Source organism: Ranitomeya imitator, chromosome 2 (genome assembly GCF_032444005.1).
Source record: "Ranitomeya imitator isolate aRanImi1 chromosome 2, aRanImi1.pri, whole genome shotgun sequence".
NCBI lineage: Eukaryota > Metazoa > Chordata > Amphibia > Anura > Dendrobatidae > Ranitomeya > Ranitomeya imitator.
Genome location: NC_091283.1, coordinates 218708367 through 218731872, shown reverse-complemented (window position 1 = coordinate 218731872; position 23506 = coordinate 218708367). Strand labels below are relative to the sequence as shown.

The following is a 23506-nucleotide window of genomic DNA, read 5'->3' as shown; positions in this document are numbered from 1 at the left end:
TAAACACAGCGGCCTGCAGCCATTTATAAGCTGGCTTTTTAGTTCCCACCATTTGTGTGCCGCTGCCGACTAGTGAAATGTTCTGTTGCTGCATTTCTCTCAGGCATAAGTACAATACCCCTGACTCGCGCTGTAAATATGCGTTCTGGGGGTACATAAGATGACGGGCAATTCCCTTATTTAGTGCTGTATGTGACGGGAGCCCCCCAGCTTCATGGAGCCCCCCAGATTCACAGATCCCATAATCTGTATGTGACGCCTCTCCTTTCCGCACCAGCAACTCTTTGCTCCAGATTGATATCTCATTTCTGAAGTCTCCGCACTTCTCAGAAATCTGTAATATCGATAACTATATAAGATACTCATGTAGCTTCCACCAATATTGATTTTTAATGTCCTCTTTCCTCTATTCTGTTTTTAGGCCTACAGTTCCTCTCTGCTCATGCCGTCCCATTGTCCAGTTGGCACGGAGACGTCTGCTCCTCTCCTGACTGACATCAAGATGGAGCCTCCGGAGCAGCTCCTGGACAGTGACTGCAGCATGCCTCAGGCCGAGCCAGTGGACCTCTCCTTACATAAGCCCAAGTCCTCCATCCACATGTCGCAGAGTCCTCCTCCCACTACGTCCACGTTGCCCACCACGCTCCTGGCAGGACCTCAGGTGGTCTCCTTGTCTAGCCTTGGTTCTGCTGTTCCCGCTGTACTTTCTCCAGGTTCAATTCTGGCATCAACACAGGGCAGTGGTGGACAGCAGATCCTCCATGTCATACACACCATCCCATCAGTAAATCTGCCCACTAAAATGGGCAGTTGGCAAACCATTCCTGTGGTGGTGCAGTCGCTGCCGGTCGTGTACACCACCATGCCCACCGATGGCGTCACTGCAGCCATTACTGTCCCACTAATGGGAGCGGATGGGAAAACCACAGGTGAGTTCATGGCTGTAACTTGTCATAATGGCTGCACTTCTGGCAATGACCTGCCGAGTCCTGTGTCCTGCCGAGAGTCTGTGCGTCATTATGGGTGGAAACAAAACATCTAGGACTGCGTTCATATGATGCGTGTTTAGGGAGTTTTTAATTTTACTGTGTAAAATGCATAAAATAACAATCTCTGCAGGTAATCACTTCCTCTGGGTTCAGTGCCCCTCCCCGCCGCTACTCTATACATATTGTTTTGACTACAGTGGTGATGTCATCACCGCGTGTCACCGTTCTGGCCAATGATTGAGCTCAGCAGGTTGTTGACATGTGTTGCTGAGCTGTGTGTGGGCGGGCCGCTGAGCTGTGTGTGGGCAGGCCACTGAGCTGTGTGTGGGCGGGCCGCTGAGCTGTGTGTGGGCGGGCCGCTGAGCTGTGTGTGGGCGGGCCGCTGAGCTGTGTGTGGGCGGGCCGCTGAGCTGTGTGTGGGCGGGCCACTGAGCTCATTGACTTTAGTCAGCCTTAAGGGCTCTTTCACACGTCCTGATATTTCCGGTACTGGAGTAACCAGTACCTGAGCTATCCATTCATTCACATACGACCAGGTGTGCATCGGGTGAAAAATAAATAAAGACAAAATAAATTGTGTGGGCTCCCACTTAATTTTCAGAAACAGCAGAGGGAAAGCACACGGCTGGGGGCTTATGTTACTAATCTGGGAAAGGGGCCAATATCCCAAAAGGTTCCCGTGCTATTAATAACAACTCACCGATGTCTGTTTAGCCTTTGCTGATTAGCATTTATAGGGGGACCCTACGTGGTTTTTTTGGGTTTTTTTTTTTTTTTTGGGGGGGGGGGGGGGGTTCTCTGTAATGTAACCATGAAAGGCTAAGCAAACATCTTTTGAGCTGTTATCAATAGCCTTGGAACCTGTTGGGATATTGTCCTCTTTCCAATATTACTTGGGAGCCAACGCCATTTTTTATTGTTTAATTATTTCACACACGTTGTACACAGCGATTGCTGAATGCAATTCCCATCCTTGTCGCCTTTCTCTCGGAGAGACCAGGTGACAATGACGGGAGCTGCATTCAGCAGTTAATGCCGGGGAACATCGCTAACTGTACCACTTTTTCTCAAACGCCAGTACATGTCACACTGATGACACACGGATGTCATCAGTGTGCACATGTGCGGGATGTTTTGCAGCCCATGCTGTTAATAAAAAAAAAAAATATCTACTATATAATCGTCTAATTCTGCCTGTTTGTCTGTAACGGAAATCCCAAGTCGCTGATTGGTCGCGCCATCTGCCCGCGACCAATCAGCGACAGGCGCAGTCCGGCCGCGAATTGGCGCGGGATTTGAACCACGCTTCGCTGATCGGTTGCGCCAGGCCAGCCGCGACCAATCAGCGATATTGGTGTTCAATTTAAAATCCTGTGTATTCATTGTATTATTCTTAAATCTTCATTAATAAACTACGTACATATTCTAGAATACCTGATATGTCAGAATCGGGCCACTATCTAGTGTGTGTATATATGTATGTATATATATATATATATATATATATATATATATATATATATATATATATATATATATATATATATATATATATATACACACACACAAGATTGTGGCCCGATTATAACGCATCGGGTATTCTAGAATATGCATGTCCCCGTAGTATATGGACAATGATGATTCCAGAATTCGCGACATCGTCGTCGCCATGGCAACCATTATGACATCTACGCCGATACTGTGCCCGTCGCTGATTGGTCAAGGCGAATTCGCGGCAGACTGCCCGTCGCTGATTGGTCGAGGCAACCTTTATGACATCATCGCCGCCAATCAGAGACGCGGGATGTCTACGTCCTTTATGACATCATCGTCGCTGTGCCCGTTGCTGATGGGTCGACCAATCAGAGACGCGGGATTTCCAAGACAGACAGACAGACGGAAAAACCCTTAGACAATTATATATATATATATATATATATATATATATATATATATATATATATATATATATATATATATATATATATATATATATATATATATTTTTTACTAGATGGTGGCCCGATTCTAACGCATCAGGTATTCTAGAATATGCATGTCCACGTCGTATATTGCCCAGTTCCGTAGTATATTGCACAGCCACGTATATTGCACAGCGACGGAGTATACAGCACAGAGCCACATAGTATACAGACTTAAAATTAAAAATAAACATATGCTCACCTTCCGAAGCCCCGTTGAAGTCCTGGCCCTGTATGCGGTGCACACGGCAGCTTCCGGTCCCAGGGTTGGTATGAGCGCAGGACCTGTGATGACGTCGCGGTCACATGACTGCGACGTCATGGCAGGTCCTTCTCGCATACCATCCTTAGCACCGGAGCCTGCCGCTTGCATGGAGCGGTCACCGGAGCGTCGCGAGGAGCGGGAAAGGCGGCGGAAGGTGAGTATATAGTGATTTTTAATTTTTTTTATTATTTTTAACATTAGTTCATTTTACTATTAATGCTGCTTAGGCAGCATCAATAGTAAAAACTTGGTTACACAGGGTTAATAGCGGCGGTAATGGAGTGAGTTACTCGTGGCATAACGCGGTCCGTTACCGCTGGCATTAACCCTGCGAGAGCGGTGACTGGAGGGGAGTAAGGAGCGGGCACTGACTGCGGGGAGTATGGAGCAGGCGCCAGGCACTGACTGCAGGGGAGTAGGAAGGGACTAATCAGACTATTGCCGTCGCTGATTGGTCGCGGCAGCCATGACAGGCAGCTGGCGAGACCAATCAGCGACTTGGATTCCATGACAGACAGAGGCCGCGACCAATGAATATCCGTGACAGACAGACAGAAAAACGGAAGTGACCCTTAGACAATTATATAGTAGATGTTAGTGTGTTTTACACACGGTCTGTGGAAACACACTGACGTGCAGTCGCAGAACCATTTATTTGAATGGGTCTACGTGTGAAAACAGTCACCACACGTACCAGACACTGATGTAGGAAGGCGGCCTTAGAGGGTGAGTACCAGCTGAGGCTGTTTTATGTATTTTCCTGAAAGTGGACAACCCTTTAATTCTATTGAAATGATAGAAAAAATGATCACCGCGTCCAGAAATCCCCACACTTAACCTCCGTGATTGCGGCCCAGGCGTGTATTAATGTCTGTCTGTGGAATGTTCTGCTACGCTCTCTGAATGCAATTAAACACGGGAATCCTGGGGATCGGCCCCATCTCGTTGCAGGAAGAGGGTGGGCTATGGGTGCCGGAATGATGGCGCTACTCAGTTGGATCATTTTTAATATTGCTGTTAATGATTGTGGCATTTACATGGCTAAGCCATTAACAACCAGATGCAATTTTACTTTAATGTTCAGTCTTTAAAAATGTTTTTCATCATCTTACCGGTATATGGTTTTATTACTTTTATAAGGAACTATAGCAAGGCTTATTTTTGCGTGGAAATATACAACTTCCGATAATGCTAATTCGGGGTGTGGGGTCTAAGGGGTATCATTTCTCCTTATGGAGAGTGACATACCATCTCTGGCTTGTCAAGGTAAGGAGGCTTATTCGCCGTGCAATGCTCCTCTGGGAAATATAATATGCAAATTGCCTCTTCTGAGAAAAAGAGGACTTAAACTCTATAGCGCCACCTGTTGGAAGTAGCTATAGATATAGATATATACAGATATAGATAGCTATACAATACATACATACAATACATACATACATACATACAATAAAGACATACAATTCTGCCCTTCACCTCTCCAAACAAACCTACTTCAACACCCTCATCACCTCCCTGTCCAATAACCCTAAACGTCTCTTTGACACGTTCCAGTCCCTACTCAACCCAAGAGAGCAGGCCCCAACCACGGATCTCCGTGCTGACGATCTGGCCAATTACTTCAAAGAAAAAATTGACCACATTCGACAGGAAATCATCTCCCAATCTCTTCATACCATGCACTGTCCTCCCTCCCCCACTGCATCTAGTTCACTCTCTGACTTTGAAGCAGTTACAGAAGAAGAAGTAAGCAGGCTCCTTGCATCTTCTCGCCCGACCACTTGCACCAGTGACCCCATTCCGTCACATCTCCTCCAGTCCCTTTCCACGGCTGTCACCTCTCACCTAACAAAAATATTCAACCTTTCCCTCACTTCCGGTATTTTTCCCTCCTCATTTAAGCATGCCATCATACATCCATTACTTAAAAAACCATCCCTCGATCAAAACTGTGCCGCTAATTATAGACCTGTCTCTAATCTTCCCTTCATCTCTAAACTCCTCGAACGCCTGGTCCACTCCCGTCTTACCCGCTATCTCTCAGATAACTCTCTTCTCGACCCTCTTCAATCTGGCTTCCGCTCTTTACACTCTACTGAAACTGCCCTCATTAAAGTCTCTAATGACCTACTAACAGCTAAATCTAATGGTCACTACTCCATGCTAATTCTCTTGGATCTCTCTGCAGCATTCGACACTGTGGATCATCAGCTCCTCCTCACTATGCTCTGCTCCATCGGCCTCAAGGACACCGTTCTCTCCTGGTTCTCCTATCTCTCTGACCGATCCTTCACTGTATGTTTTGCTGGTTCCTCCTCCTCTCACCTTCCCCTTACTGTTGGGGTTCCTCAAGGATCAGTCCTAGGCCCCCTACTCTTCTCGTTGTATACTGCCCCTATTGGACAAACAATCAGTAGATTTGGTTTCCAGTACCATCTCTATGCTGACGACACCCAATTATACACTTCTGCTCCCGATATCACACCGACCTTTTTAGAAAACACCAGTGATTGTCTTACCGCTGTCTCTAACATCATGTCCTCCCTCTATCTGAAACTAAACCTGTCAAAAACTGAACTCCTCGTGTTTTCTCCCTCTACTAACCTACCTTTGCCTGACATTGCCATCTCCGTGTGCGGTTCCACCATTACTCCAAAGCAACATGCCCGCTGCCTTGGGGTCATCCTTGATTCTGACCTTTCATTCACCCCCTACATCCGATCACTGGCTCGCTCTTCTTACCTGCATCTCAAAAACATTTCTAGAATTCGCCCTTTTCTTACTTTCGACTCTGCAAAAACTCTGACTGTTTCACTTATTCATTCTCGTCTGGACTATTGTAACTCTCTACTAATCGGTCTCCCTCTTGCAAAACTCTCCCCGCTCCAATCTGTCCTGAATGCTGCAGCCAGGATCATATTCCTCACCAACCGTTACACCGATGCCTCTACCCTATGCCAGTCATTACACTGGCTACCCATCCACTCCAGAATCCAGTACAAAACTACTACCCTCATCCACAAAGCACTCCATGGCTCAGCACCACCCTACATCTCCTCCCTAGTATCAGTCTACCACCCTACCCGTGCCCTCCGCTCCGCTAATGACCTCAGGTTAGCATCCTCAATAATCAGAACCTCCCACTCCCGTCTCCAAGACTTTACACGTGCTGCGCCGATTCTTTGGAATGCACTACCTAGGTTAATACGATTAATCCCCAATCCCCACAGTTTTAAGCGTGCCCTAAAAACTCATTTGTTCAGACTGGCCTACCGCCTCAATGCATTAACCTAACGATCCCTGTGTGGCCTATTTATAATAAAAAAAAAAAAAAGGTTCCTCGCATCATGTTCTCATACACTTTATGCAGTATTAGCCCTCTGTGTCTGTACTGCTACATACTTAGGTAGGTAACTGGTTCATGCAGCTTTACATGAACACCTGAGCCTTACACTATAGCTGGTCCGAATAACTAAAGCAATTGTTACCATCCACCTCTCGTGTCTCCCCTTTTCCCCATAGTTTGTAAGCTTGCGAGCAGGGCCCTCACTCCTCCTGGTATCTGTTTTGAACTGTATTTCTGTTATGCTGTAATGTCTATTGTCTGTACAAGTCCCCTCTATAATTTGTAAAGCGCTGCGGAATATGTTGGCGCTATATAAATAAAAATTATTATTATTATTATTAGCTATATAGATAGATATCTCACAAAAATTGAAATAGTTGACTTTTGGGTGAAATTTATGGAAAACATAAGTTGCCACTCGTGATTTTTTCTCAGGACAGTTGGGCATTTAAGTAGAAGCAGTGATGATGATCTCATCTCAATTTATTAACACAAAAGCCAACAGCGGTATGTATACCCAATCAAGAAATGTCACTGTCTCAGTAACTTGTCATGTTGCCTTCAGCATCAGTTACAGCTTGACAACGATATCTGCTGTTCACAAGAGGAGTTATTGTCTGCTGATGCATGGCATCCCACTCTTCTTGAAGGGCGTCACTCAGGTCATTGAGGATCTAGGTACAGAGTTACGAGACTCTATAGCATGACTCAGCTGATCCCATAGGTCTTCTAAGGGACTCCTGTCTGGAAAAAGGGCAGGCCACGCCATTTGAGCCACTCTAGTCTACAGTAGCCATTCCCTAATGATGTGACCTCGATGAGCTGGAGTATTGTCGTCCATGATGATGAAATTAGGACGGTGTTGTTCATGCAGAGGCATAATGACTGGATTAATTGTTAAACGAGTAGTGGATTCTTGTCACTGGACCATTCACAAAGTGTAGGGCAGCGCTGAACAGATTAGATACACTGTAACACCACTACTAAAAGGCTCACCTGGTGACAACAGTGGCTGATGCATAACACTCTCCTTGACATATCAAACATCATTCGTAGATGCTCTCTAGCCCATGCAAGACGATGACGCTTGTGACTGGTGGTGTGGTCCGGTACCCTTGCAAATAGTCTAGCACGCAGACAACGCTGATGTGAACTGTTTTGAATGGTCTGACATGACACTTGGGTGCCTCTCACCTCCTTTTACACATGCCTGGAGTTGTGTGGTATTCATCATCCGGTTTCGAAGAGCGTTGTTCACAATGAAGTGGTCATCAGTATGGGATGTGGCCAAAGGACGTCCTTTTCTCTGCCTTTCTGTGACTCTTCCAGTCTCTCTATCTCTGTTGTCACCTGCTGATGACTAACTCTCTCAGCTCAGTGGCCACTTCCATTTGAGAACATACCGTACTGCCTGAAGCCTTGCACAGACGAGGTATTCATCAGTTGTTAGGTGTCGTCTTGGTCTCATGATGTCAAAAGGTGAACAGCATGATATGGAGGACTGTTTAATACCAATTCTAACTGAACCCTGAAATGTATTGGGCAATTCATGGATCAAACACCTGTTGGGAATTTTGCCATTTAGCTCCTTGTAAGACAACAGCAAGTTGTGCTAAAAGTACTGAAACCTTGAACAGTTTGACATGTGCATTCAACAATTTAGAGACGTAGCCTCCTGAAAAATGTGGAGGGTATTGTAGATTCATCCCGAATTGGTGTGTGTGTGTGTGTGTGTGTGTGTGTGTGTGATATACGTACAATATACAGTGGGTACGGAGGAAAGTATTCAGACTTTTATAACCATATATACTCAAGTATAAACCGACCCGAGTATAAACTGAGACCCCTAATTTTGCCACAAAAGACTGAAAGCTTGTTGACTCGAGTATAAGCCTAGGGTAGGAAATGCAGCAGCTACCGGTAAATTTAAAAAATAAAGACACCAGTAAAAGTAAAATTAATTGAGACATCAGTAGGTTGTGTTTTTGAGTATCCATATTGAATCAGGGGCCCCATATAATTCTCCATAAAGTTCATGATGGGCCCCATAAAATGCTCCATATTAAAATATGCCGCATATAATGCTGCTTAAAAGGTTAATGATGGCCCCATATGATGCTCCATAGAATATTATGCCCCATATAATGCTGCACAAAGGTTGATGGCCCCATAAGATGCTCCATAGAATAATATACCCCATATACTGCTGCTGCGATTAAAAATAAAAAATGACATACTCGCATCTCATCGCTGAGCGCCGAGTTCTGGGGGCCAGAACATGCTGGGACCACGGTGCGCTATGGTGGTCAGGTGCCGGAGTCGCAACTGGCTCAGGACACCGGAACTTACGATATTCACCTGTCCCCTTTCCACCGCCGCACACCGCTGTGTCTTCTGACTCTCTGCAGTGACTGTTCATGCCGAGGGTGCGCACTAAATACATCATCGCACCCTCTGACCTGAACGTCACAGCCAGAGGACGCAGGAGACACAGCACGGTGGTGGAACGGGGACAGGTGGATATTGCATGGCTCACCCTCCCCCGTTATACTCACCCCCTCCTGACGTGGTCTCTATGTCCCTGCTTCTCCGGCGTGTGTCGGCAGCTTGTTCCTGTGTTCAGCAGTCACATGGTACCGCTCATTAAAGTAATGAATATGTGTTCTGCCTATGGGAGTGGAGTCACGTCCATATTCATTACTTTAATGAGCGGTACCACGTGACCGCTAAACACAGGAAGAGCTGCAGGCACCGGAGACCATCGGAGAAGCAGGGAAGTGCAGAGACCGCGCCGGGAGCAGGTGAGTATACGGTAATTTTTGCACATTTATTGAAGAAACACTGAAATATCACATGGTCATAAATATTCAGACCCTTTCCTCAGTATTGAGTAGAAGCACCTTTTGAGCTAGTACAGCCATGAGGTTTCTTGGGAATGATGCAACGTTTTTCACACCTGGATTTGGGGATCCTCTGCCATTCTTCCTTGCAGATCCTCTCCAGTTCCATCAGGTTGGATGGATGGTGAACGTTGGTGGACAGCCAGTTTCAGGTCTCTCCAGAGATGTTCAATTGGGTTTAGGTCAGGGCTCTAGGTGGGCCAGCCAAGAATGGTCACAGAGTTGTTCTGAAGCCACTCCTTTGTTATTTTAGCTGTGTGCTTAGGGTCTTTGTCTCGTTGGAAGGTGAATCAAGTCTGAGCTCCAAAGCACTCTTGAAAAGGTTTTCATCCAGTATATCTCGGTATTTGGCCTCATTCATGTTTCCTTGAATGAAACCAGTCGTCCTGTCCCTGCAGCTGAAAAACACTCCCATAGCATGATGCTGCCACCACCATGTTTCATTGTTTGGATTTATTGGGTAGGTGATGAGCAGTGTCTGGTTTTCTCCACACATACCACTTAGAATTATCAACTAAAAGGTCTGTCTTCGTCTCATCAGACCAGAGAATCTTATTTCTCATAGTCTTGAGTCCTTCATGTGTTTTTTCGCAAGCTCTATCCAGGCTTTATGTCTTGTGCTGAGGAGAAGCTTCCATCCGGTCGCTCTGCCATAAAGGCCCGACTGGTGGAGGGCTGCAGTGATAGTTGACTTTGTGGAACTTTCTCCCATCTCCCTGCTGCATCTCTGGGGCTCAGCCACAGTCATCTTGGGGTTCTTGTTTACATCTCTCACCAAGGCTCTTCTCCCACGATTGCTCAGTTTGGCTGGATGGCCAGGTTTAGGAAGACTTCTGATGGTCCCAAACATCTTCCATTTAAGGATTATGGAGGCCACTGTGCTCTTAGGTACTTTGAGTACTGCAGAAATTCTGTTGTAACCTTGGCCAGATCTGTGCCTGGCCACAATTGTCTCTGAGCTCCTTGGCCAGTTCCTTTGGCCTCATGATTCTCTTTTGGTCTGACATGCACTGTGAGCTGTGAGGTCTTATATAGACAGGTGTGCGCCTTTCGCTATAAAGTCCTATCAGTTTAATTACAGCTGGACGCCAATGAAGGAGTAGAACCATCTCAAGGAGGATCACAAGGAAATGGACAGCATGTGACTTAAATGAGTGTCTGAGCAAAGGGTCTGAATACTTATGACCATGTGATGTTTCAGTTTTTCTTTTTTTACTAAATTTGCAAAAATGTCTAAATTTCTGTTTTTTTCAGTCAAGATGGGGTGCAGAGTGTACAATGAAAAAAAAAAAACAACTTTTTTGAATTTACCAAATGGCTGCAATGAAACAGTGAAAAATTTAAAGGGGACTGAATACTTTCTTTACCCACTGTATATGCTGTGCCGAGATAAACCATTCACCTCCCAGGTGTGGCATATCCATATGCTGATTAGACACATGATTATTGCACAGATGCACCGTACACTGGCCAACAAGAAAAGGTCACTGTAATATGTGCAGTTTTATCCCATAACACAATGCCACAGATGTCGAAAGTTTTGAGGAAGTGTGCAGTTGGCATGCTGACTGCAGGAATGTCCACCAGAGCTGTTACCTGTGAATGGAATGTTAATTTCTCTAACATATGCTGTTTTTAAGGTGTTTCAGAGAATTTCAGTACATCCAGCCGGCCTTCCTACCGCAGACTACGTGTAACCACACCAGCATAGCACTTCAACATCCAGCATCTTCATCTCCAAGATGGTCTCAAACCAGCCACAAAGAATTTCTGCACAAACTCAAAGTGTCTTAAGGAAGCTCATCTGCATGTTCGTCGTCTTCATTGTGATCTCCACCTAACTGCGAATAGTCTTCCTCATTGGGGTCTCCACCTGACTGCGGCTCGTCTTCCTCATCGGGTCTCCACCTGACTGCGGCTCGTCTTCCTCATCAGGGTCTCCACCTGACTGTGACTCGTCTTCCTCATCGGGGTCTCCACCTGACTGCGACTCGTCTTCCTCATTGGGGTCTCCACCTGACTGCGGATCGTCTTATTTATCGGGGTCTCCACCTGACTGCAGCTCGTCTTCTTCATCGGGGTCTCCACCTGACTGCGGCTCGGCTTCCTCATCTGGTCTCTCCACCTGACTGTGGCTCGTCTTCCTCATCGGGGTCTCCACCTGACTGCGGCTCGTCTTCCTCATCGGGGTCTCCGCCTGACTGCGGCTCGTCTTCCTCATCGGGGTCTCCGCCTGACTGCGGCTCGTCTTCCTCATCGGGGTCTCCGCCTGACTGCGGCTTGTCTTCCTCATTGGGTCTCCACCTGACTGCGGCTTGTCTTCCTCATCGGGTCTCCACCTGACTGCGGCTCCTCTTCCTCATTGGGGTCTCCACCTGACTGCGGCTCGTCTCATTTATCGGGGTTTCCACCTGACTGCGGCTCGTCTTCCTCATCGGGGTCTCCACCTGACTGCGGCTCGTCTTCCTCATCGGGGTCTCCACCTGACTGCAGCTTGTCTTCCTCATTGGGGTCTCCACCTGACTGCGGCTCGTCTTCCTCATCAGGGTCTCCACCTGACTGCGGCTCGTCTTCCTCATCAGGGTCTCCACCTTATTGTGGCTCTTCTTCCCCATCGAGGTCTCCACCTGACATCTGGCACGTTGAAGGTGGAAAAGGAAAAGCAGTAAACACTAAGTTTGTGAAAGGAACTTTTACTGTAAGAGTCAGACTGCTTATGCTTCCACCAACCAACAAAATGTGACAGGCTAATGCACATATCCCGTCAGAACTGACTGGGATTTCCGTGCTACGTCACTCAGTAGGCACAGAAATGGTGACTAAGTTAATATAATTTACCTAATTGTGTGTGCGTGTACGCTCCCACCATAATCTTCGTGGTGGGCCTAGTCGCTGTGTCGTTGCAGAAATGAGCCTGAACAAGGAATGATGAGTTTCTGACCGGTGTGTGGTACCATAGCAGACTTGCTGGAGGGCCCTCCGGGTGTTTCATGGATGTCGGATCTGTGGATGACGCTCGATGGAGACGTCGCACATCGTCCTTCCAGATCACCCCTAGCTTTCTCAATATGGCCACCGAAACAACCCCTTCCTGTCAGACACTTCTTCCCAATTATTATTATTATTATTATTATACATTTTTATAGCGCCATTTATTCCATGGCGCTTTACATGTGAATACGGGGCAAATATAGACAAATACATTAAACATGAGCAAATAAGGCACACGGGTACATAAGGAGGGAGGACCCTGCCCGCGAGGGCTCACAGTCTGCAGGGGATGGGTGATGAAACACTAGGAGAGGGTAGGGCAGGTTGTGCGGCGGTTCAGTAACTTCAGGATCACTGCAGGCTGTAGACTTGTCGGAAGAGGTGAGTCTTCAGGTTCTTTTTGAAGGTTTCTATGGTAGGCGAGAGTCTGATGTGTTGGGGTAGAGAGTTCCAGAGTATGATGGAAGCACGGGAGAAGTCTTGGATGCGGTTATGGGAAGAAGAGATGAGAGGGGAGTAGAGAAGGAGGTCTTGAGAGGATCGGAGGTTGCGTGTAGGTAGGTACCGGGAGACCATGTCACAGATGTATGGAGGAGACAGGTTGTGGATGGCTTTGTATGTCATTGTGAGGGTTTTGAACTGGAGTCTCTGGGCGATAGGAAGCCAGTGAAGGGCTTGACATAGGGGAGAGGCTGGGGAATAGCGGGGAGACAGGTAGATTAGTCGGGCAGCAGAGTGTAGGATGGATTGGAGTGTTGCCAGAGTGCTAGAGGGGAGTCCAGAGAGTAGGAGGTTGCAATAGTCGAGGTGGGAGATAAGGGCATGCACTAGCGTTTTAGCGGTGTCACGGTCAAGGAAAGCACGGATTCGGGAAATATTTTTGAGTTTGAGACGGCAGGAGGAGGCAACGGCTTGGATATGTGGCTTGAAAGAGAGGGCAGAGTCGAGGATCACCCCGAGGCACCGGGCGTGTGGGACTGGGGAAAGTGAACAGCCATTGACCTTGTTGGATAGGTCTGGTGGAGGGGTAGAGTGAGATGGGGAAAGATGATGAATTCTGTTTTGTCCATGTTCAGTTGTAGAAAGCGAGCAGAAAAGAAGGCCGAGATAGCAGACAGACAGTGCGGGATTTTGGTAAGTAAGGAGGTGAGGTCAGGTCCGGATAGGTAAATCTGCGTGTTGTCAGCGTAGAGATGGTACTGCATACCGTGGGATTCTATGAGCTGTCCCAGGCTGAAAGTGTAGATGGAGAAGAGTAGGGGTCCTAGAACAGAGCCTTGAGGTACACCGACTGACAAGGGGCGAAGTGAGGAGGTGGTGTTGGGGAGGGAGACACTGAATGTTCGGTCTGTCAGATATGACGAGATCCAGGAAAGGGCCAAGTCTGTGATGCCAAGAGATGAGAAGATTTGTAGCAAAAGGGAGTGGTCCACAGTGTCAAAAGCAGAAGACAGGTCCAGGAGAAGGAGGACAGAGTAGTGTCGCTTGCTCCTGGCAGTTAGTAGGTCATTGGTGGCTTTAGTTAGGGCAGTTTCAGTTGAGTGATGGGAACGGAAGCCTGATTGTAACCGATCAAAGAGGGAGCAGGAGGAGAGGTGGGAGGACAGTTCAAGATGGACATGTTGCTCCAGCAATTTGGAGGCCAATTGCGTGTCCTGGCCTGGGGCTCTGTCTGGTTCTGTCCAAACTGCAGTTCACACCAGCAGAACAGAGTCCGTGTAACATAACACCAGTCTCTGCCCACAGAATTGCTCCTCACAGAACTGGGGTCACCACCTCAGAGTCAGAATCCTGCTCAAACCAGTGTAAGCCAGGGTCATCGAGCAAATGCGGGGAAAGAGTGGCCTCCTGTGGCCGGTGATCAGTACTGCAGGCAACAATATGGTCAATTCTACATTACTAACAAATTAGAACAGCGGCTGCAAATGACATGCAAACGGTTAATGGCAGGAGATGGTCAGCGGCATATTCCCCATCACCTCACGACTGTATATGGCAGCTGGCAGACTGCGTGTATGGCGTCTTGTGGGTGAGTGGTTTGCTGCTGTCAACGTTGTGATGTGAATCAATTGACCCATGGTGGCGATGGGGTTTTGATATGGGCAGTCGTAAGTTATGGAGAAACGTGTGACGTCTGTGGCATTGTGCTGTGATAAAACTGCACTCTCTATAGTGGCCATTAATTGTGGCAGCCTAAGGTACCTGCGTAATAATGTCTAATCAGCATCTGGATAACCACACTGTGAGGTGACGGATGGTCTCCGCAGAGGAGAAGATCTCACCAACACAGACTTACACACATTTCTGAACAATATCTGAGAGAAAACGGCCTTTTGTGTCCATAGAAAGTGTTAGATCTTTAGTTCAGCTCATGAGAATTGGGAGAAAAAATTGGTTTTTTTTTTAAATATTTTTCTTCCCTGTGTATATCACGCAATGGTGAACATGAAGACTACATCTTGCCATGAAAGTAAGCCCGTCACAACCCTGTGACACAGACTTAATGAGAAAAGGTAGAAAAATAAAACTATTTTTTTTTGCTCATAACAAGTTAATATAATTTATATTTATAATTTATTTTTCATACGGTACATGAAAGAAAATAATGAGTACATATCCAGCACCTTCACTTTAAGTCCTAAAGGCTCTAACTAGGTCAGCCCTCGAGGAGTTAAGCTTAGGTAGTCCAAGCCACAACCTTGTAACCCAGCACCAGTATGTAGAGCAGTGTTTAGCAACTCCGGTCCTCAAGACCCACCAACAGGTCAAGTTTTCAGGATCTCTTAGTATTGCACAGGTGATACTTTCATCATCTGCTCCAGCATTAACTCCTTCACCTATGGAAATTCTGAAAACATGGCCTGTTGGTGGGTCTTGAGGACTGGAGTTGAGAAACACTGATGTAGAGGATCACTCCGGGTGTATTCACACTGCGCGTACAGACACGCAGATTTTGCCAGAACCATCAAAATCGGTGCTTTTTGAAATCTCCGGCTGCTTGGTTTTGGAGACTTGCTGTGTTTTTGCTAACACTTTATCATTTGTTGCAGCATTTTTCAGGCAAACTACAGCTAAAATCTCAGCTAAAACCGCACTAAGCAGGGAGAATGTGCAGACTGTTCACAGCGGTTTTCCTGCTAATGTGTATGTTTTCATGTGAGAAAGAAATGCTGGAGCAAGACCGTGTGTAAACATGTCCCAGTGTGACCCTCTGAGCGTCTGCGGGTGACTGCACTCCAGTGTTAGCTCTTGGCTCAGATGTGTCCTGGGAATGTGACAGTACGAGACTGTGTGTGAACATGCCCCAGTGTGACCCTCCGAGTGCGGAGACTGTGGGGCAGGGCCGGACTGGCCATTTGGCAATTCTGGCAAATGCCAGAAGGGCCGGTCTGGTTGTGGGCTGCCTTGTGTGCTACGTTGTCAACAGAATCAATATTCTCAAGGCACCCATACTGTTAACAGTTGTGACGGAGTACAAAGCCGGTCACTCCATCACTTACCTCAGCATGCCATGGGTATAATTAGAAATATTGTTCTTGTAGTAATTCTTCCTTTCCTCCATCCAGGGTAATATTAGTGATATATCCCATCTGGTTATTGGGGACGGGGACACCATGGGCCTGTGTGATTTCAAGTTCCAGGACTGAATTTCATCCCCAGTCCGTACCTGCTGTGGGGTGTCTGTGGGTGACTACAGTCCGGTGTTCGGCTCTCAGCTCAGATGTGTCCTGGGAACGTGACCGTACGAGGCTGTGTGTGAACATGCCCCAGTGTGACCCTCTGAGCACGGAGACTGTGGGGCGTCTGCGGGTGACTACAGTCCAGTGATCGGCTCTTGGCTCAGATGTGTCCCGGAAATGTGACTGTACGAGGCTGTGTGTGAACATACCCCAGTGTGACCCTCTGAGAGCGGAGACTGTGAGGCGTCTGTGGGTGACTACAGTCCAGTGTTCGGCTCTTTTCTCAGATGTGTCCTGGGAATGTGACTGTACGAGGCTGTGTGTGAACATGCCCCAGTGTGACCCTCTGAGCGAGGAAACTGGGTGACTACAGTCCTGTGTTTGGCTCTTGGCTCAGCCGTGTCCTAGGAATGACAGTACAATGTCGCCCCCTGCTGATGACTCATTAGAATGCTTAATTCGGTCAGACTCGCTCATTATTTAGCTTTTTCAATCCTTTTACTTGTTTTCAGTTTTTGGTGTATTATAACTATTGATTGGAATAATTTCCTAATTACACGTCTGGTAGAGGAGCGATATGAGTGGAGTTGTATGTGCCTGGCCTAATATATATATATTTTTGTAAGCTTCCAGCGCGCCGTATCTCCATATTGTTGTTGTGACCTTACTGGTGTGTTTGTTATATTGATTACAGGAACGACCCACAGTTTAATGATCCAATCTCCAGCGTCTGAAGTGGAAGATTCCGATTCCAGAGCCGACCAGTCGCCGTCTGACCCCGGACTCTTTGGCTTATCATATTCAGGTATGACTTCCGGGAAATCCTCTCCGAGGAGACATTACCACTTGTGTGTTTGTAGCTCTGCAGCCACTGAAAAGATGCAGACAATTTTTTGGTAAAAAGAAAATATGCATATCTGCACTTTATTTTGGAGGGGCATGTGGTATACAGTAATTAAAAAAAAAAAAAAAAATGGTCACAAGATTTTTTTTTTGGTCACTAGAATTTTTTTTTGCTGCGGTTTTTAGTGACTAAAAAAAATCAGAACTTTAAAAGAAAAAATATTTGGTTCATTTCCCCCCCCCTGAAAACTAACTTTTCTTATTTAATTTGTGTCTTTATATTATTCTTCATGGATGTCTGAAGTTTTAATTTTTTTCATACAGTTTGGTTTTGGTCACTTTAGTATTTGCGTTTCTTGTGGGAAGTTGGACAACCAAAAACTGTTTTGGTTTTCTATTTTCTCTTTTTCTTCTTACTTTATATACCGTATCATATTTTAGATTTATTTATTCCTTTCAGTATTTTAAAATTCCAAAAATAAAGTAAATTTTTATTTTCAATAAGCTGAAAACCACCATCAACACCATGTAAAAAAAAAAACGCCGTCTTTTCCCAGAAACGGCTTCACCTAGGGAATCCGTTCGTAGTTGTGCCGGTATCTTAGACGCCTTGTGCTCACATTCCCCTCCTTGGAGTTTTTTTAGGGTCTCTGCACCGGATACTTTGCTGCCTGCACCCATACTGTGGATATGTAATTGGGGCGGGTGCTTCTTCTTTTTCCGAATACCGTGTACATTGTCCTACTCTGGGTGCACGGCGGGGCTCTGCTGATCCGGTGGTGTGCCGGGTGTTGGACCGCCACTGATCTCATATACAATAGTACAAAATACCACGGCCCTCCGTTGAATACGTCATATAATATATTGGCAAGTGGCCCCTATATTGGCTGGGGAGAAGAGGACGTTGGCCCCTATATCGGCTGGGGAGAAGAGGACGTTGGCCCCTATATCGGCTGGGGAGAAGAGGACGTTGCCCCTATATCGGCTGGGGAGAAGAGGACGTTGCCCCTATATCGGCTGGGGAGAAGAGGACGTTGCCCCTATATCGGCTGGGGAGAAGAGGACGTTGGCCCCTATATCGGCTGGGGAGAAGAGGACGTTGGCCCCTATATCGGCTGGGGAGAAGACGACGTTGGCCCCTATATCGGCTGGGGAGAAGAGGACGTTGGCTATGGCTAGTCTGGGACAGACTATCGTGTCCTTACTTTTACCATATGCTCATGTACCATTAACACTTTCAGTTGCATCTTCATGTGGCTTCTGTAGTATTTTACCCTATAGTTTGGCGTGACGTCCACGTCTACAGCGCTCCCTTTGTCTTTGAGCCATGAGTGCCAACCACAGATTTGAGTAATCTATCCCTGGGATAAGCAATCAACCATTAAGTCCTGGCCGCCCTTTAGTGTATTCCCCCCTCGGCAGCCGTGCATGTCGAGGTTATCGGTGGTTCTGGCACGTCGCACAGCTCCAAAGACGCCGTATGGCTTTGTGCTATGGATTTTACTGGATTGGCTTTTGGAAGCCATGTCTCTCTTCCAGCATCTTTTGATCTACTAGTAATGTGAAAAGCCTCTATTCTTCTGTTTACTGATGACAGATCTGAATAAGGGCTTGAATGTTTTTATTGGTACCATTTGGCGGTACATTACGTTTTTTTTTTTTTTTCTTATTCCATTTTTTTGTAAGACCGAATGAGCAAATATTGTACACTTCCTGAATTGCTATATATTGGTTCTTTAAAGGGTAACCCCTTGTGAATCTGTTTCCCCCTTGTAAAATAATATCACCTATACTCCCCTCCGGTGTGGGCTCCGTTCCAGTGTCTCCCCCGAGGATCGCATAACATTGTCACGTGATCCCTGAGGCCAATCAGGCTTCAGTGTCACCTCCTTCAGACAAATGATATACATCCGTAGAAAGCAAGAGCTACGGCTGCTCTCTCATTTCCTCCAGATGTAGGCGATTCGCCCGAAGGAGGGAGCGTGAAGCCGGATTGGCGTAAGGGATCGCGTGACACTGTTATGTGATCCCTGGGGGAGCCACTGGAACGGCGCCAGCACCAGAAGGGAGTATAGGTGGTGTTATTTTACAGGGTGGAAACATATTCAGAACACACACACCTCCTGAATCCCTTGTTGCATCCTTTGTGAGTATTTTGTTTCTTTTTCCATTATAAGTATGAGCCGGATGACATTTGTTGATGCCACAATTTTCCCTAATGACTAATTTTGTAGTCTTAAAGACCTCAGTAGGCGACATGTGTACCTCATCAGCTGCCAGTGGTCAAATTCAAAGTTACTAGCATATTTCCTGGCAGATAATGATACACAGCCATCATCTGCTTCTGCCAGAAGCGAGGGGAGCTGACAATAACAGGGCACCTTAATTTCTGTGATCTGAGGTCTTATTCCAGAGAAATCCACATGATATGTAAATGAGCTGTGAAGATCTCTGGGCTGGACATAGATCTCCCTGAGGATCCGTCCCCAGAGATTATTATAAATGACAGGGGGCGTTACCAGTGTGAGACATGTAATGACTGACAGTCGGCTCCCCTGATCTACAGGTCTCACACTGGTAATGCCCCGTCATTACAAAAAAAAAATCCCTGGAGGCAGATTCTCAGGGAGATCTATGTCCGGCCCAGAGATCTGAACAGCTCATTTACATATTAAGAAAAACCTCGATTTCTCTGGAATAAGACATCAGATTGCAGATATCTTGGTGTCATGTTCTTCAGCTTCCTATGACCGGGGTGCCCCTACAGATGGCTCAGGAGGACCACCCTACTGACGGATTTATTTCTGAGCACATGTCTTAAAGGGAATCGATTTTATTTTTCAGTTAAAGTGGAGCCTGATTCTCCAGTGGAGATAAACAGTGACAGTGATGAGAGCTTTGCGGAGACCACCTCCTCTTTCCAGTATAAAACACACAGGTAAAACCAAATTGATTTCAATCTCTTTACTTTGCTTTAAGACTTCAATATCAAAAGTGAAGAAAAATCGAGACAGCACTGAAGGGGTCCAATCGGAAAATGTTGCATCTAATACAGGGCAATATTTCACTTGTGATTGTTACATCCAGTAGGTGGCGCCAGTGATGTAGTCATTTTCCTTCTGGAGATGCAATTTTGGTATTTAATTTCCTAAAGAAGCATTCCATGGCCTATAAGTCTCCTTACTTCGGCTGACCACATTACAACTCGGAAAGAAGGAAGTGAATGAACCACCACCAGAGAGTATAATCCTTTTTTATTTTTTTTTTAAATTTATTAAGTATAATCTCTTTAAAATAGACAATGGGAATCGTAAAACTACTGGACACCAACCAAGCAGGGGCAGAATGTTACCAATGTGATGTAAAATTCAGAAATATTCAATGAACAAGTAAGTCAAAATATTGATGTAGTCAATAGATTTGTAGCAGAATTCAAAAAAGTGCAAAGTGCAGCAATTTAAGAAAACAGTAATAAATATAGACATGGTGACAAAAAAAAAATGAACATACCACATAATGTTAGATCAAGCTGCCAAAATACACAGAGCCACTAAATGTAATAAGTATATAAATTAACAAGTATATGTGTCATTGACAGCGCAGAAAACATAGTGTTAGCAGCAACAAGCCTAATCAAAAAAAGCATAGAATAAGAGTGAACTTCCTGAATTGAGCGTGGTAGCACAGTGTCCCCGCCACCCCAACGCACGTTTCATTTGAACTTCTTCAGGAGACGTCTGTTATAGCCGTCCTCACTATATGGACTTACACCCATGTTCAGTGGGTTAGCACATTGCACTTTTCTTCCTTGCTGCTGCACGGTCAATGACACATATACTTGTTAATTTATATACTTTTATTGGCTCTGTGTAGTTTGGCAGCTTGATCTAACATTATGTGGTTTGTCACCATATCTATATTTATTACTATTTTCTTAAATTGCTGTTTGCACTTTTTATGAATTCTGCTACCAATCTATTTAAAGGGAACCTGTCACCCTGAAAATCGCGGGTGAGGTAAGCCCACCGGCATCAGGGTCTTATCTACAGCATTCTGTAATGCTGTAGATAAGCCCCCGATGTTACCTGAAAGAGGAGAAAAAGACGTTAGATTATACTCACCTAGGGGCGGTCCCGCTGCTGGTCAGGTCAGATGGGCGTCTCTGGTCCGCTCCGGCGCCTCCTATCTTCTTTCCATGACGTCCTCTTCTGATCTTCAGCCACGGCTCCGGCGCAGGCGTACTTTGTCTGCCCTGTTGAGGGCAGAGCAAAGTACTGCAGTGCGCAGGCGCCGGGCCTCTCTGACCTTTCCGGCGCCTGCGCACTGCAGTACTTTGTTGTGCCCTCAACAGGGCAGACAAAGTACGCCTGCGCCGGAGCCGTGGCTGAAGATCAGAAGAGGACGTCATGGGAAGAAGATGGGAGGCGCCGCAGCGGACCAGAGACACCCATCCGACCAGACCAGCAGCGGGACTGCCCCTGGGTGAGTATAATTGAACGTCTTTTTCTCCTCTTTCAGGTAACATCGGGGGCTTATCTACAGCATTACAGAATGCTGTAGATAAGCCCCTGATGCCGGTGGGCTTACCTCACCCGCGATTTTCGGGGTGACAGGTTCCCTTTAATTTGGGCTACGCTTCAATATTTTGACTTACTTGTTCATTGAATATTTCTGAATTTTGCATTATATTGGTACCATTCTTCCCCTGCTAGTTTGGTGTCCAGTAGTTTTACGATTCACGTTGCCTATTTTAAGTGATATATATTTAATAAAATTATTTTTTTTTTTTTAAAAAGGATTATACTCTCTGGTGGTTAATTCCCTTCCTCCTTTCAGTGTTGTAATATTCTCATGAGTTTTTTTTGTCCTTGATATGTGACTTGGGAGTTACATGCTTTATTCCAGCTGAGCACTGTCTACAAGGAGAAATGTTCTGCTTTGATGCGCTTTCACATTCCGTATAGTTACACGTTCATGGATACCGTTGAGTGCTTGTGTCCGAACCCCCTCTGCAAAACAGAATTTGAGGCCATAGACTATAATGATGTCAGCAGAGTGAGCGCAAAATGTGGTAATGTATGCTGTGTGTGTGTATGTAGCATAGCTGTGTGTGTGTATGTAGCATAGCTGTGTGTGTATGTAGCATAGCTGTGTGTGTATGTAGCATAGCTGTGTGTGTGTATGTAGCATAGCTGTGTGTGTATGTAGCATAGCTGTGTTTGTATGTATACAGTTAGGTCCATATATATTAGGACAGAGACAACATTTTTCTAATTTTGGTTATAGACATTACCAAAATTTATTTTAAACAAAGCAGTTCAGCTGCAACTTCAACTGCATCTGAATTGTTTTGTTTAAAATTAATTGTGGTAATGTCTATAACCAAAATTAGAAAAATGTTGTCTCTGTCCAAATATATATGGACCTAACTGTATATGTATGTACTGTATGTAGCATAGCGGTGTGCATGTTCTTTATTTCGATGATGTGGCTGAGCTGAGGTTGTTGTGGAGATGTGGCTACCTGTTGCGTTACTTACTATAAGTGCGAATATAAGACAATACAAGTGCTTGAAAGTCTACTCTATGGAAGACAAAAGTGATTTACCACCTAGTTCTTGTTCTCCATCTTTTTTTCTTATTTTGGATGACATTTGTATTTAGTGATGTTGGGGTTGAAATGAGCACGAACAGCTTAACAAATCATCGAAGTGGTGATTGTCCCACTCACATACCTTAGTAACTGATATCAAAAGAAGGACAAGGAAATTATTTTGGTGATCTTCATTTGGGCACTTATAATTTATTTATTTTTTATTTCTGCACTCGTCGATATTGAGATTGCAATGCCAAAAATAGAAGTCGTGGAGACACCGGCTCAGCCCGAAAACGCAAGGACCAGGGCTCAACGCCCGCTCTCCTTTTACCGTGGGCGTAATGTTACTCAGACAACACAGGATGAGGGTAGAATAGTGTGGTAATACTTTATTGAACCACAAAACAGTCAAATAACACACAGAACAGCCCCAGCAAAATACCCCAAGATGGTGCAAATTACAAAGTCTCACCCTTCTGCTGACTCCCTGGGATTATAATAATAATATAATAATAATAATTTTTATTTATATAGCGCCAACATATTCCGCAGCGCTTTACAAATTATAGAGGGGACTTGTACATACAATAGACATTACAGCATAACAGAAATACAGTTCAAAACAGATACCAGGAGGAGTGAGGGCCCTGCTCGTAAGCTTACAAACTATGAGGAAAAGGGGAGACACGAGAGGTGGATGGTAACAATTGCTATAGTTATTCGGACCAGCCATAGTGTAAGGCTTGGGTGTTCATGTAAAGCTTAAAATCAGCTGTGATTTACGATCTTTTAGGGCCGACTACCCCACCTGTGGCACGCACAGAGAGAAGGTAATAACAAGCTTAGGAAGTTGACAGGGCCGGCTCCAGGCTTTCGTGGGCCCCAGGAGAAAGAGTCCCAGTGGGCCCCTTTAAC

General features: G+C 45.8%; 1 protein-coding gene across 2 annotated transcripts in view; it reads left to right on the top strand.

Annotated features, from left to right (window-relative positions):
• The window catches only part of KLF8 (KLF transcription factor 8), a 57739-nt gene that overhangs the window by 30643 nt on the left and 3590 nt on the right, over positions 1-23506 (top strand). For both annotated transcript variants that reach the window (XM_069748606.1, XM_069748605.1), the window contains exons 2-4: positions 422-929; positions 16848-16958; positions 19841-19934. In XM_069748606.1, the coding sequence (XP_069604707.1) occupies positions 422-929; positions 16848-16958; positions 19841-19934 (713 nt within the window). The remainder of the gene's footprint in view (positions 1-421; positions 930-16847; positions 16959-19840; positions 19935-23506) is intronic.